The following is a 13,824-nucleotide window of genomic DNA, read 5'->3' as shown; positions in this document are numbered from 1 at the left end:
CCCCCTCTGTGCTAAATGCTGAATGCCGTCCCTGACAATGTAGCCATCAGCCATTGGGGATGCTGTGCTGTGTGTTTTTAATTACTCTGCTGATTGGATTAGCCACTCTCCTACGTTGACACGTCCCCTCCACTTAATAGGGTGTTATCGACTCAACCAGCACATACATCCACTCGCCCGTGACGTCTGATTTGTCAGAGTGGCTTCTTTTTTTTTCTTTTGGTCTAGGATGGAGTAGAGTAGATGAAGTTATTTTTCTAATAGACATAATAACTCGTCCCATTGAGGCCCTGGAGCAGCAGGACAAAAGAGGACTGTAATCCAATACAAATTTTATGGTGTAAAATCGAAGATGATTCAGATTTAAATTTTTTATAACATTCTCTGACTCACTGTGAAGAATTTCAAAAGTGATGCAATAAAATATATATATATATATTTTTTTATCTCATGCCCTGGTAAATCAAAAAAAAAAAAAAAAAAAAAAAAAAAAAAAAAGTCTGAACAGGGCCTAAAGCTCCTCCTCACGCCTGACATTAACATGCCTCCTGGGGGGATCTGATCACAAGTGGACTGCTCCAAATAAAGTTGAGAATGCATTGAAGACAAATCATTTAGAGCTGATCTGGTCAGACGACATTAGTCTAGGAGGCATATGGCCCCATTCTTTTAGCAGTGTGAACGCAAATGTGTCCTGGGCCACTTTCACCAGCAATAGATTTCATATTTTATATATATATATATATATATATATATATATATATATATATATATATATATATAATATCTAAAGATTTTAATTTGTTTCTTGAATTGCAACTCTTTCCAAATTCAGACAATGATGGTATCACATACCTTTATACTGTGTAAAATACATTTCTACAAAGTAATTATTAGGTACATGTGTACATTAACGTAGGTATGATGTTGTGTTCTGTTATTTTCTATGTTCTGAAACAAGCCAGTGAGCACGTTTCCCAGACTATTCGTTTAACTCTAAACGTGTCCTTTAACCTTTAAAACACCAGTTAACTTCGTCTGCATCCCAGCGGAACTTGTTTATCACTTGACTCATGTTTCCCGACAGATCAGACTGAAGCAATTAAAATCCTGACCAGACGATAACCTGGCCCTCACTAAAGATTGAAGACATGAAAGCGGATTTGCCATTTACCAGCCGCAGCAATTAGTCGACTCAAAATACCCCAGTTTAATTTCCCTTTCTTAACAGCCAAAGGATGATTTGCAGAAGGAGAGACTAATTGAAGAGGCAAGAAGAATTGACATACTTAGCTACCAGCTACTGCAGCCAGAATTTACAAGCTCTTGGCAAGAGGCTTGAATTAATTTGAAACCTTGCAGATGTGCATATATATCCTTTCAGCATCTTGTTATTAAAAGGACAACATAATTTAAGCACATTTGTAGGTCTAAAACCCGAGCAGAGTGCGTTTCACAGCAGTTTTGCTCTGATCCAGCAAACTGAATAATCATATTTTAGAATATTTTCCTCTGCAAAGATGTGGGATACCGTCTGTATTTACCAGACACCCTCCGTACGGGTTTGGTGTTGACAGTCTCGCACTGAGACGCAGAGAGTTGGGAGCTCACTGCCTGCAGAATATCAAAACCAAAAACTCCATGCAGCAGCATTGTCTCAGCAGAGAGTAGTTTTAGAATAATTAATCAATTTTACATGTGGAGGGATGCTGATGAGGTTCAAATCTGACTCCCACGATGTTTGAGCTCTTCCCACCTGTGCACTTTCACTCCCCACCCTCATCACCACTTAGCTCTTTCTCCCTTGATCTATCTTTGAATACATGTTGTCTTCAGATTAGATAATGCCGTTCTTTATCCTGGTACTATCCGGACGCACTCCGCCCACCTTTAGCCCGTGGGTCTTTCCATTCGAAGGGAGCTCTATTATCTGTGGACCCATCTGTCACAAGGATTTTGATAAATAAATGATGCCGAATGTCATTGTTATGACTTTATTGCTTAATACTCCACTCTGTTTTGTGCATGTTGTTCAATTCAGGGGTGACATATTTGATATTTCATAATCTCATAAGTATCAGGTCTCTGTCTCACTTGATTAATCCTCGGTATACTAATCTGCTGAGTCGATACTGAGGGCTGTTATTCTCTTTTGAAGATTAGATTTATTTTTGAAAAGTCTGTATAACCCACTTGGAATTCTGTGATGACTGTAATTACACCAATTAGAAAGGAAATGAAAAATAATAGCATTTATTTTCAGACTTTTTACAATGATTTCAGGCTGACACCTGGCCACCCATGTGGGCTATAAGCAGACGTCCTCACAAGCACACACACACATATATATATATATATATATATATATAGGGAGGATGAACTCTGCCAATCCTGGCTCAAAAAAACTCTAGACAGATGACCAGGTCTTTGCCTTCGCTCCATGCAACATCTGCAATTTAGGGTCTTCGCGGTTATTAAGCCTCTCCAACTTTAAGGAAGATGTTCTCGTGCTGAGCAGTCGTGAAGCAGGAAACACGGACAGACAAAGAAATAAATGCCTGAAAATGTAACGGATATCCTCGGGTATTTACCTCGAATGTCGTCATATGCCGGAGAAGTTCATAACCTCTGCTTGAATCTATGGGAGGAGCGCCGTGATGCTGAGGCTGCTAATGGATTGCAGGGATACATGCAGAGTGCGGACGTTGGGAATATTTTGACCTGAACACATCCAGAGCTCATTGAAGGCGTAGCTTTACTGGGTTTTTTTTTTTCTTTTATGAAAGTGATGTGTTTAGTCTTTTTAAGTGGCAGCAAGATTTTACCCGAGGATCTCTTTGATGTAGGCAGATGTGACCTTCAGGACTGAATACTGAAATACCAGCGGAAATAACCCGATGAAACGGTTGTTTGCGTAAGAGATTAGGCCTTTTTCATCCTCAATGTGGAGTGCTGCTAGACCTGAAAACCCGCCAAAAAGGTAAGAATAAAAAACATTTGAATATTTGGAGCATACAAGGTGACTAAATCTTGATTTCCGTATGTTCAAACCAGAATGTTTTGCTGCTTTTTAGCTTTTCTACATCTAAAAGAAATCGTAGTTACAAAGTCACAGACTAAAGAAAGAACAAAAGTGAACATATGTGAACTTATCAGATAATAAAATTGAGGGAAATCTCTGTTTACTGAGCTTCTCAATAGTAAAACTTCAGCTGCAGTTTTCCTCAACAGTGCTGCTGCCATCTGTTCAAACTGTGCTCCCTGCCCTCGCTAGTTCTGTCTAATATTATTGGTTTTCTGTCTGTCTCTCGCCTTTTCCGCTCAAACGGCTGTAAAAGACTGTTAAACCCTCTCGGCATGGAGCACTCCACTTCCATGAACTTGTCAGTGGTGGATGGAGACGAGGTGGAGGACCGCCATCCCCTCCTACCCTGGAGGATGGTCCCCCCACCTCAGGCCTGCACGCCTCAGTGCGGGATACACCACACAGTCCAAACGCTGACCGAACACCCCGTGTGGCTGGACAGAACGCAGGCCATGGCCACCACACCTCTGTACAACGGCAACCTTTATGTCACACCCTCACCTCGCACCATGAGGAGGGGAGACAAAGATAAAGGCAAGGAGAAGAGGTCAGTGGGGAGCAGACAAAATCCAGGACACGAGGAGCAAAATCAACAGTGCAAAGCCGAGAACGCAGGAGCTCACAGACTCCGGGAGAACGTCGCATCTTTCACTGATGTTTCCATTTCCCCCTGCAGGTCACCCTTCAAGGGCCCCTGCAGGTCACCCTTCAAGAGCCCCTGCAGGTCCCACCTGGATGTGAGGGATGTTGATTGTCGAGGGCGTCGCATGACAGGCAACGTTTCCCTGGAGATGCACGACCGGCAGAGTCTCCCAGAGATCATCATCACCAGCAAGGATGACAACCTCCACCCCCACTGCGTGGCATCTCAGTGTCATCAGGACCACTGCGAGGGCAAAGGCGCGCTGCCGGGAGCCAACTGCCCCGGTGCGAGCCCCGGCCCCCAGCACAGCCCCAAACACAGGCCGGACGCCAAGGACGACCCATACTGGAAGACCCACAACATCGGCTGGCGGCTGGTCCGCAGGAGGGCTCTGTTTCTGAGGAGGCAGCGGCTGAACGACTGCGCCCTGGCGGTGGGGATATTCGGAGTGGTGATGATGGTGACGGAGACGGAGCTCTCCTGGAGCGTCTACAGCAAGGTCAGAGAGAGGAAGAGTGGGCTCTGAGAAAACCTTCTAGAAATCTGAAAGTGATTCTGGCCTGTAAAAGAAAAAAAAAAAAACATCACACTGCACAACTGCAGTTACCATCTATTATCATTATTATCACAGACAGCAAAAAAAAAAAAAAAAAAAAAAAAAATGCACAGTAAGATCATGTTCATTATATCATGCACGTGGACTATGACCATAATCCAATGTACATAGGATTAGAAGATTACACAGGATTGATGATACCATTTTATAGCCGGAGTTTTATGGTCATCAGCTGACAATGATGTCACGTTTGTGTGTTTATGTGTGTGTGTGTGTGTGTGTGTGTGTCACACAGAGCTCCATCTACTCCCTCACACTCAAGTCAATCATCAGTGTATCTACACTCATCCTGCTCAGCCTCATCGTGGCGTACCACTGCTGTGAGGTGCAGGTAACTTACCTCTTCATCCTTACAGAATCACAGTTTTTGTATTTCCTTCTTCAGTGAGCTTTTATCAAATGTATGTGTCTCTTAGACTTGTCTCCCAGAAGGTTTTTAAATCAGCAGCCTGTGTGTTATGACCCTTAAAATTAAGAGACCAAAAACTGATTCTCCCTCACAAAGGAAGGATTTTTCCAGGTCCGAGAGTACAGTATGTTTGATTTTGTGTTATTTCTTTTGTCCCGTGACCCAACAGCTTCACGTGATCTCCGTCTCACTGTAACACACTCTTCCCATCCCTCCGGTAGCTCTACGTTCACGACATCGGGGCAGAGGATTGGCGGATTGCCATGACAACCGACCGTTTGGCTCTGATCGCCCTGGAGCTGGCAGCGGTGGCCATCCACCCTTACCCGGTGGGTCTGCTGTCATACCTGCAGAAGACGAAGTCCCGCCTGTCGGAGACGGAGCTGGAGATCGTCCTGGCCCTGCCCATGTTCCTGAGGATCTACCTGCTGGGCCGGGCCATGATGCTGCACAGCCGCCTCTTCACCGACACCGCCTCCCGCAGCATCGGAGCGCTGAACAAGGTGCGGGGTCACCCTCGGGCTCCCCCTGCAAAATCTGGCTTTTGGGTTTTGGATAGTACTGTGATGACATCATGACACATTTAAAAGAAGCACTGGGCAGTAGCCTGCTATGATGAGATATTAAGTCTATATCGTGGACAATGATTTGGGCTGACCTTCCTCTATGAACATTTCATGAACATCTGTTTATGTCTTATGTCTAGGTGGGCCGAGAGGTCTGTAGACGTGTGACTCTTGAGGTGTGATTATCACAGTTTCGCTCCCACGGACCCCAGTGGTTTCACATGTTGGTTATGTTCCTCGCTAGCTCTCCTTTGCCTGTCTGCTCTCTTTTCCGCAGCTGATAATATCCCCCTGGCTAATCCCCTCCCTTATCAATGCTCTTTAGGAGTGATTAAAATGACCTCTTTGCCCCGCTCCTCTCTGCAACACCAAACCTACTATCCATGTGTCAAGCCAGATTGAGAACAAGTTTCCTCATCCCTTATCTCCTCTGTATTATATAAACATAATCTGACAGGTGCTATCCTAAATAGTCTGGATAAGTAGGTCACCTACTGTCAAAATTATGATATAATGCGTCCTATTTGTGATCTTCAGATACACTTCAACACCCGCTTTGTGGGAAAAACGCTGATGACTACCTACCCCGGCACTGTGCTGATGATTTTCAGCGTCTCTCTGTGGATTGTGGCAGCGTGGGGCTTACATGTCTGTGAGAGGTATGTGACGATATGTCACTTTACTCTCTGAATCTGTGGCGTCTCAAAGACATTTCATATTGAATTTCTCATCTGACGTCTGGCAGATATTAAAGCATTGTTGTTACTGTTTCTGGTGCAGCAACAAATCCAAAGTTCACTCTGCTGTACTGGTTGGATGATGAAGTCCAATATCCCCTAATCTTGAGATGATGCTGGGAATATGGAATATTGATTTTTTTTTTTTGATTTTTTTTTTTTTTTTTTTTACATCACCTTGTAATATCACAAAATAACCAAAGAATCAAAAAGCTAAATAAATACATCAGTGTTTAACAAAAAATAGTAACCGAGGCCTGAGGCAGCAGGACGGAGGCATGAGTCACGCTCACCTGAACAAAGTCTTCAGCCTAATCTTAAAAACGGAGAGGTTGCCTGACTCCTGGAGCCAGACTGAGAGCAGGTTTTTACAGGAGAAGAGCCGGAGAGCTGAAGGCTCTGCCTCCCGTTTGGAACTCTCTACACCTGCACTCTGACAGCCAAGCGCTCGCTTTGTATATAAGGAGAACGAGTTTTGTAGATTCTCTTCTTGATGTCACAGGGAGCCAATAAAGAGAAGCTAATATGGGACAAATGTGATCGCTCATGCCAAATTCTCTCACTCCAAAACGAGTCCCTTTTGTCCCTGCAGACACCACAACTACAAGGACCTGAGCAGCAACTACATGGAGGCCCTGTGGATGGTCTCTGTCACCTTCTTGTCCATCGGTTACGGAGACGTGGTCCCTCACACCTACTGTGGACGCAGCATCTGCCTCCTGACTGGGATCATGGTGCGACAGAGAGCGAAGGCAATTTAATGAGTCCGATTAGCACACACGTCACAACATCAACATCTCACTGCGACTCCCACAGGGAGCAGGCTGCACGGTGTTGGTGGTGGCGGTGGTTGCCAGGAAGCTGGAGTTGACCAGGGCAGAGAAACATGTTCACAACTTCATGATGGACTCCCACATCTCCGAGAGGGTGAATATCAGCCAGCGTGGCTGCACTTTACTTGTTAATGTTGACTAAACATTAACTCTTCATTATGTGTTATGTTAGGCACCAGAACATCTTACAGTGTGCGGTCTTTTCCTTAACTAGCAGGACACCGCATATTAACACTCCTGTCACTCAACATATGCAGGGTTTTCTGTTTGCGAATCATCTTTTCATCGAGCAGCGACATCAGAATTCGCCCAGAATTGACCTTAATTCACTACAAATCAACATAAGTTCCAAGCAGAACGTCTTGTTTACGTGATGTCACTGTGATTTACAACACTTTATCCTCTTCAAAGATATTGATGCTAATTTAAAAATCCAAAACCAAGAGAAACTTCACTGGAAAAAAAACCTCTCACCCATCATTTTTGTCTTAAGATTTTAAAATATGAGACACAGTGACTGCAGCCCGCTGGGATATAAACAGTGTGTTGGTGTGATTCAGCAGGTGCAGTAAATAACAGCACTTTGAGGGATTTTTCATGAACGTATAATAACTCTCCCGAGTGATTTTCTGCGTCCTTTCGCCAGATAAAAATTGCTGCAGCGAATGTGCTGAGAGAGACTTGGCTTATCTACAAGCACACTAAGCTGTCAAGAGAGCGAGACCACACCAGAGTCCGCATGCACCAGCGGAAGCTGCTCCTGGCCATCCACCAGTAAGACACCTGAAGTTGCTTCTTATAATAACAACTTGTTCATCAAATCGATGCCTAAAATTAGGGCTTTTCATGGCATTAATTCCACATCTTAAAAAAAAAACACTACAACGGATGTGATAAACGTTCAACCCAGTAACTTTTCTTTGTTTTTTTTGGCACAATTCTCTCCTGAATTTCACTCTTTAATAAATATAAGATTTAACGACCGGTTTCAAAAGGAAGTTTTTAAATATTTGCGTTCCTTTGAATTAATGTTTGCAGCCTTGCAGATTGTTTTATGTCTTGAGGTTTGGAGAAAGTTGCCTCTGAAAAATGTGAGACTAAATTCTGGAATAAGTAATACATTCCTCCTCTAATAAAATGTAGCTCAGTTAAATACACTGAGGGAGTTTGCTGCTGCATTTTATATTGTTGTATAAAAGACAATTCATGAGTTACTAAACGGATCGTCTCTGTTTCTTCTGCATTTAAATTAAATTTGAGCATGAATTGTCCCTTGCAGCCACGTTGGGCTCCTTATTCAAAACAAAGGAGTTGACTGGAAAGGTTTGTCAAAAAAAAATGGAAATGGCAATGGAGACAATTGTATGTAATGTGTTCTTTCTGCTTATTGCGCAGAGCTCACTATCTACAGATTTGTTTAAAGCATTTTCCACCAAAGTCCTCATAAAAGTGCTGACCGTGTGTTCACGGTTTGTTGTCGGCCATGCGTGTGTGAACTGGCTCTTTGAAGCAGCAATGTGATCAAACTAAATAATTTAATCTCCAGGCTGCGCAGAGTGAAGATGGAGAAGAGGGTACTGGCGGACCAGGCGAACTCACTTGTGGACCTCTGCAAGGTGAGAGAGGCAAGTGAAGGCATCACTTTATAACCCGTCCCGTCAAAACCTCCACCAAGTTGCATCTAATTCCTCCCGATACCTTCTCTGTCTGCTCTCTCGTGTCGGCAGATGCACAACCTGATGTACGACGTGCTGTCGGAGGTGCAGGGCGGCAGGGGGGAGCTGAACGCGCACATCCACAGCCTGGAGAAGCACGTGGAGGAGCTGAGGGAGGGTTTCCGGAGCCTGATGCCGCTCCTCTCCAGCACCCTGTCCACGCAGAACTCCTCCATCCGCCACCTGCTCAGGGAGAGGGAGGTGAAGATGGAGACGGCCGGTGTGAGCGGCGGAGACGGGTAGAGGAGACGTGGAGGAGTTTCCTGCCGGTAGTGCAGCTAATGTGATCAGGGTGGGGCTTCTTTTTTTTTTTTTTTTTCTTCTAACACATGATCCTGACAAGGTAGAGGCTGTACAGATGTGTAAAGTTGGAACAAAAATTTTCCATAGCAGAAATACCACATGTAGACATTAGTCACGACTTGGCTCTTATGAAGGTTTCTCTCCTGAAATGAGAAACAAACACACCGTGGCAGGAAAGTAAAAACCCACCAATGAACATTTCATCAACGCAAAAACATCAGTTATTCTTTAACCTAATTAAAATAATCAACTTTTTGCCCAGTAAATGGTTTAATTTGAAGACTTATTGAAGATTCCAGACTATCTTTATAGATTATAGAAAATAATTTTAGACTTTTGATCTGAACAAAATTCATTCAATGTCACTTGTAATTTGCTTCCTCATGTTTTACAGACCATCTGATAATAATCTAAATAATGAGTAATAATTATATTTTGCCCTACTCGATACATAAAATAAGGCTAAAAGTTTTGGGGAGCTGTCTGTAAACACTGCACGCATCTCTGACCTTGTAATAAAAACTGCAAAAATTGAAACGCAGTTTTGTATTGTACTATAAAGAGTCCATCTTAACCTGGAGCACTTTGTAATAAAGGTTGATAAGACTACTGGTTTTGTATTAAATGTGTCTTAAAGCCTTCGGGCGTCTGAATAAGCACACACAAACCGTTCATTTAGCCAAAACAACATTTTATTTAAGAGAGACAGGGTTGGAGGGCGGAGTTACAGCAACAACCGATCCGTCGACGCGAACGGTGGAAATCCATCCGCTGTCCAGTTTAGTCTTCGGGTCTCGTTTCAGATCTCGCTGCTTGGGTCTGCCGTGTCTCGCGAGGCAGAAGACGCTGACATCAACCGGTCCATCCCCTCCTCTCCCTTTCAGCTCCGGGGAGGGAAGCTAGTGCTGCTTCCTCCTGAACGAGCACCCTGTCAGAGGAGACAATGACAATCAGGACGCTGCTGACAGAAGGGAAACCGCAGAGTGCTGAAATACTGCAGGCGCTGCACGCTGCCATTGTGCTGATGATGACGAGAGCCATTGCTTTCCATCACGGGAGTGATGAGGTCACCATCTCTGCCACGGCCGGCTCAGTTCGCATTTCACTGCATATGGAACGCATGAAGCCAACTGGGGCTACGGGGAGATGCTTGTTCTCAGCCTTCGAAAGGGGGGAGCCAGTGGTCTAGCTCAACCCTTCTGCTGACTGAGGTTGATCTGGCACTGGAATGAGATTGGAAGACCACGATAGAGGAAGTCCAGTCACTTAGCAGTGCGGCTGACGGCTTCAAAAAGTGGCACAGTTCATACAAACAAAACCTCTGACCGAGCTGAAACGGCAAAGCCTGGCGAGTTTGTGTCCGCTAACGTAGTCCGTTTTCCCCAAAGATAATTTAGCTACACTTTTTTTTTTTTTTTTTTTTAATGCGTCAACATCCGTCCTACGTGTAGATTCCCGATCTGGAGCAAAACAAGAGTAAAACATCACCGACAAGGTTTGCGGTTATCGTAGCTGAAGCGCTCAGATGTTGACGTGCTGCATTTCTGGGATAAAGATTCTATTTCGCATATCAAGTGATTTTTTTTTTTTTTTTTTTAACGCAATGCAAGTCTGAGCCTACAAAGAAAAATGAGGATTATTAAGTCATGCTTTGAATTAAATTTGCTCTGCTGCTGCTAATTTGCTTGAAGTCACAAACCGGACCAATAACATAACCCCCCCCCCCCCCCCCCCCAATGGATTCTAAGTTACGAGGTGAGAGTGTCAATACTGAAGAAGTGACAGTGGAAAAGGAAACGCTTAAGGAGTGAATAAAAGGTGACGCGTGACCGGTACGGGCCGATAAAAGGCTTTACACCGAAAATGTTGGGATCGCCCTGAAACCAAACATTTCTGCTGATGTTGCGGGCCCATAAAAAAAAAAAAAATGATGCTATAATTCCACCCGAGTAAAATGCTCGTGTCGATGGCGTGAGCGCACCATCACATCTCTTGAGCTTTTTTTTTTTTTTTGCAAAGGTCGTCCCGGGTGGAGCAAAATCTGAACCGGTTTTTCGTGCAAAACCCTCAAAAACGCCGCTTCTCTCCACCCCTCCCCAAAAAAAAAAAAAAAAAAACACCTAACCCGTCAAGAGTTTACCGATTCAGCTGAAACACGGGTCTGGGCTGCACACGTGAACCTGAACCCCCTCTCACACACACCCCCAGTCGTGCATGAACATGCGTTCGGGTGAATACTGACCCTCTGTGAGACGTGCTTTGCCTCCAGTGGGCTGACACAGGACTGTTGAACAGCCCACGCACAGCACGACCGTCTGAGCGTGGCTGAACACCGTCGTGATCTTGTAGCATCCTGGAAACCCAAAAAAAAGTAAAATACTTCTTAGTTCGTATCGATATTTACCCCCGCCCCCCCAAAAAAAGTGAATTAAAAACACCAAACTGTGACACAATCAGCAGGTCAGAAAAATCGTTACCGGGACATTTCACATCCATAAAGTAAGAGTTGGGACTCTGAACAAGACGCTTCTTCTTGTGCCTCCTCTTCTCCTCCTCAGGGGACGGATGCAACAAGTCTTTTGCGAGCTGCATGGGGGGAGAAAAAGGGAAATAATTTTTTTTTTTTTTTTTTTTTTAAAAACCCTGATTAGAGTAACGTCAATTTTCACTCATCTGTTTGAATAAAAATTAGAAATAACAACGATGATAGAAGAGTAAGAATACAAGACGCTGTATGGTGGTCAGTTAAGTGTATTATTTGGCTCCAGAAGCACACCGGGTGATTTGTTTTGAGCTGCCCAGTTCAAGGCTCCTCGTCCGGCCTACGTTTCTTGGGATCGGGATGACGCGGTCTGCGCGTGTTTCATCAATCGCGGTAGATTCTTCACAATATTTGAAAACGGTCAGTAAAATATAACACCGTTGTAAACCTAACCACGTCCTCAAAAGAGGAAATGCGACGGTTAATGTTTCGTTTATCGCGTCCTCCGGTGAACTGGCTCCATGTTTGCCGTGCGTGCGCGCAGCCATCTTGTGTCACAATGCGCTCGAAACGTGCTCAATTATTGTTCAAAAACGGACACCGGAACCGACCGGAACCGCCTAAAACCGACACCGGTCGAATCCCTACTCCTTCGTGTGCGTATTGAGCCGCGTGGCGACTCTCCCGCACGCCATTAAATGGTAAAAGTGTCATTTTGCTACGGCCCGTGAATACTTACAGGCATGTTGGCGAGGAAATAGCCGCTGCCGAAAAGGAGGTATTACCGGAAGCGAGGGGTTCATATCGGCGGTTTCGGTTGTACGTAACGGACGTGACGTATTTTCTGACTGCACTGCACGGCGGCCATGTTGGTGAGGTCAAAACTCCATCCTGTTTACTCCTGTTATCCTTCATATATCTGGTTCACTCCGGATACATTTGACACGTGTCCGGTTTTTTTTTTTTAGATTTAATACAACACACTAAAGATTCCTATTATTCACAACGACAACTACTATTTATATTTTAAATTTATACCGCATCAAAATGCAAATAAGAAAGAACATTAGGAATATAAAATAATATTAAAGCTTTTAGATATGCTCTCCAATTTAGTTATATATATATATTTTTTAGGTAGGTAGGTAGGTAGGTAGGTAGGTAGGTAGGTAGGTATTTACTTTATTAATCCCCGAGGGGAAATTTTTTCGCTACAGCAGCATACAGAAGCAACAAGATAATAATAGAATAAAATAATAGAATAGAATAGAATAAAGGAAAAGCAATAAAATAGCAGTAAATAGCAGTAGAAAATATAAAATATAAAATGCACAGTATATACAGTACATTATATATCTATATATATTATATACAAACAAACCAATCACACAATGTACTATAGCAGTGGTGGAAGAAGTATTCTGGTCCTTTATTTAATTAAAAGTACAAATAAACTGTAAAAAAAAAATACTCCATTATTAAAAGTCCTGCATGAAAAATCCTACTTAAGTAAAAGTACATACATTTTAACAGAAAAATTTAGTTATAGTATTAAAGTAAAAGTTTTAATTTGACTGATGTTTTTATTACATATGACATGATGATATTATACCAAAGCATCAGTGTGTGAGCAGCATGTTACTGTTGTAGCTGCTGTAGGTGGAGTTGGAATTACTGCATCCATTTTTATAGACAGGGACTGCTGATGAATCTAAGGGGTTGTCAGATGATAGAGGGAAAACAAAACAAAGTTCTGATACACAAAACAAATAAATCTGTTTTCAGTTTTTGGACTGAAGCTTTGATTTTTGGTGTCCGAAATATGAAAAGTGTTGGAAAAATTACTCAATAGGCTTGGTTCAAAATCAAACACATCGGACATTTATTCTTGCAAGAAGGAGCAACTACATGCAACTTCAAAGAGAGGTGTCCAGCAGTGTTCCCCCCCGCCCCAGCAGTTCTCCAGCAGTCCTCCCCAGCAGTCCTCTTTAGCAGGGCTTTCCTTAGGGCAGCTTTTATACAGGTGACAAACAGTAGACCATCACCCCCATTCCCTCTGTATCTGCTTTCGTATGGTAATACAGAGTTGGTTGTAGGTCACAAGATAAGGACACAGGGGAGTCGTCAATTAGATGCAGAAAGAATCACTTGCAAATAAGACAGAAAACAAAGGAAACTTTTCGGAGCCTTCTTGACAAAGAGACTTTCCGGAGCCACAATGCAAACAAGAGGAAGAGACAAATCCTTTTTTCCCATCAAAAAGAAAAGTCACTTTTGGACTTTTGTATTGTTGTTGACCTTTGGTTTGGTATTAGTATGACTGCATGTACAAACCCAAACTTGTGTGGCTTCCCCTTAGAGGGACTCTTTTTGGCACACCGAACGATGAAAACAAATTATTTGTATAACTTTTAATTCCAAACATGTTAAGAGGG

General features: G+C 43.4%; 2 protein-coding genes and 1 non-coding gene across 3 annotated transcripts; 1 reads left to right on the top strand and 2 right to left on the bottom strand.

Moving 5' to 3' along the window:
• The first annotated feature begins 3,348 nt into the window (after window positions 1-3,348).
• LOC138214766 (small conductance calcium-activated potassium channel protein 1-like) lies at window positions 3,349-8,856 on the top strand. Its single transcript, XM_069176558.1, has 9 exons — window positions 3,349-4,227; window positions 4,580-4,675; window positions 4,975-5,256; window positions 5,857-5,978; window positions 6,649-6,790; window positions 6,873-6,983; window positions 7,536-7,663; window positions 8,436-8,505; window positions 8,617-8,856. Exons 1-9 carry the CDS (start codon window positions 3,358-3,360, stop codon window positions 8,845-8,847), a joined length of 2,052 nt encoding a protein of 683 aa, XP_069032659.1. The 5' UTR covers window positions 3,349-3,357; the 3' UTR covers window positions 8,848-8,856.
• Window positions 8,857-9,581: 725 nt separating this feature from the next.
• On the bottom strand, window positions 9,582-12,197 carry rps27.1 (ribosomal protein S27, isoform 1). Its single transcript, XM_069176559.1, has 4 exons — window positions 12,129-12,197; window positions 11,385-11,493; window positions 11,150-11,260; window positions 9,582-9,835 (listed from the first exon to the last, which is right to left on the bottom strand). Exons 1-4 carry the CDS (start codon window positions 12,132-12,134, stop codon window positions 9,807-9,809), a joined length of 255 nt encoding a protein of 84 aa, XP_069032660.1. The 5' UTR covers window positions 12,135-12,197; the 3' UTR covers window positions 9,582-9,806.
• LOC138215134 (small nucleolar RNA SNORA35) lies at window positions 10,056-10,185 on the bottom strand. The gene has a single exon (XR_011179704.1). It is a non-coding gene; the product is annotated as a small nucleolar RNA SNORA35 (small nucleolar RNA).
• Window positions 12,198-13,824: the final 1,627 nt, after the last annotated feature.

The sequence above is a fragment of the Embiotoca jacksoni genome, unplaced genomic scaffold (genome assembly GCF_022577435.1).
Source record: "Embiotoca jacksoni isolate LCO1_2020_lvr unplaced genomic scaffold, fEmbJac1.0.p SCAF_7, whole genome shotgun sequence".
NCBI lineage: Eukaryota > Metazoa > Chordata > Actinopteri > Embiotocidae > Embiotoca > Embiotoca jacksoni.
Note: the sequence above shows the minus strand (reverse complement) of the source record. Positions and strands in the feature narration are given on the sequence as shown.

Coding starts and splice junctions, on each gene's coding strand:
- LOC138214766 (XM_069176558.1), top strand. CDS start 3,358: ATGGAGCACTCCACTTCCATGAACTTGTCAGTGGTGGATGGAGACGAG. Junction 5,979..6,648: donor GGCTTACATGTCTGTGAGAG/GTATGTGACGAT, acceptor TTGTCCCTGCAG/ACACCACAACTACAAGGACC. Junction 7,664..8,435: donor CTGCTCCTGGCCATCCACCA/GTAAGACACCTG, acceptor TTTAATCTCCAG/GCTGCGCAGAGTGAAGATGG.
- rps27.1 (XM_069176559.1), bottom strand. Junction 11,261..11,384: donor TATGGATGTGAAATGTCCCG/GTAACGATTTTT, acceptor TTGGGTTTCCAG/GATGCTACAAGATCACGACG. Junction 9,836..11,149: donor CAAAGCACGTCTCACAGAGG/GTCAGTATTCAC, acceptor CTCCTCTGACAG/GGTGCTCGTTCAGGAGGAAG.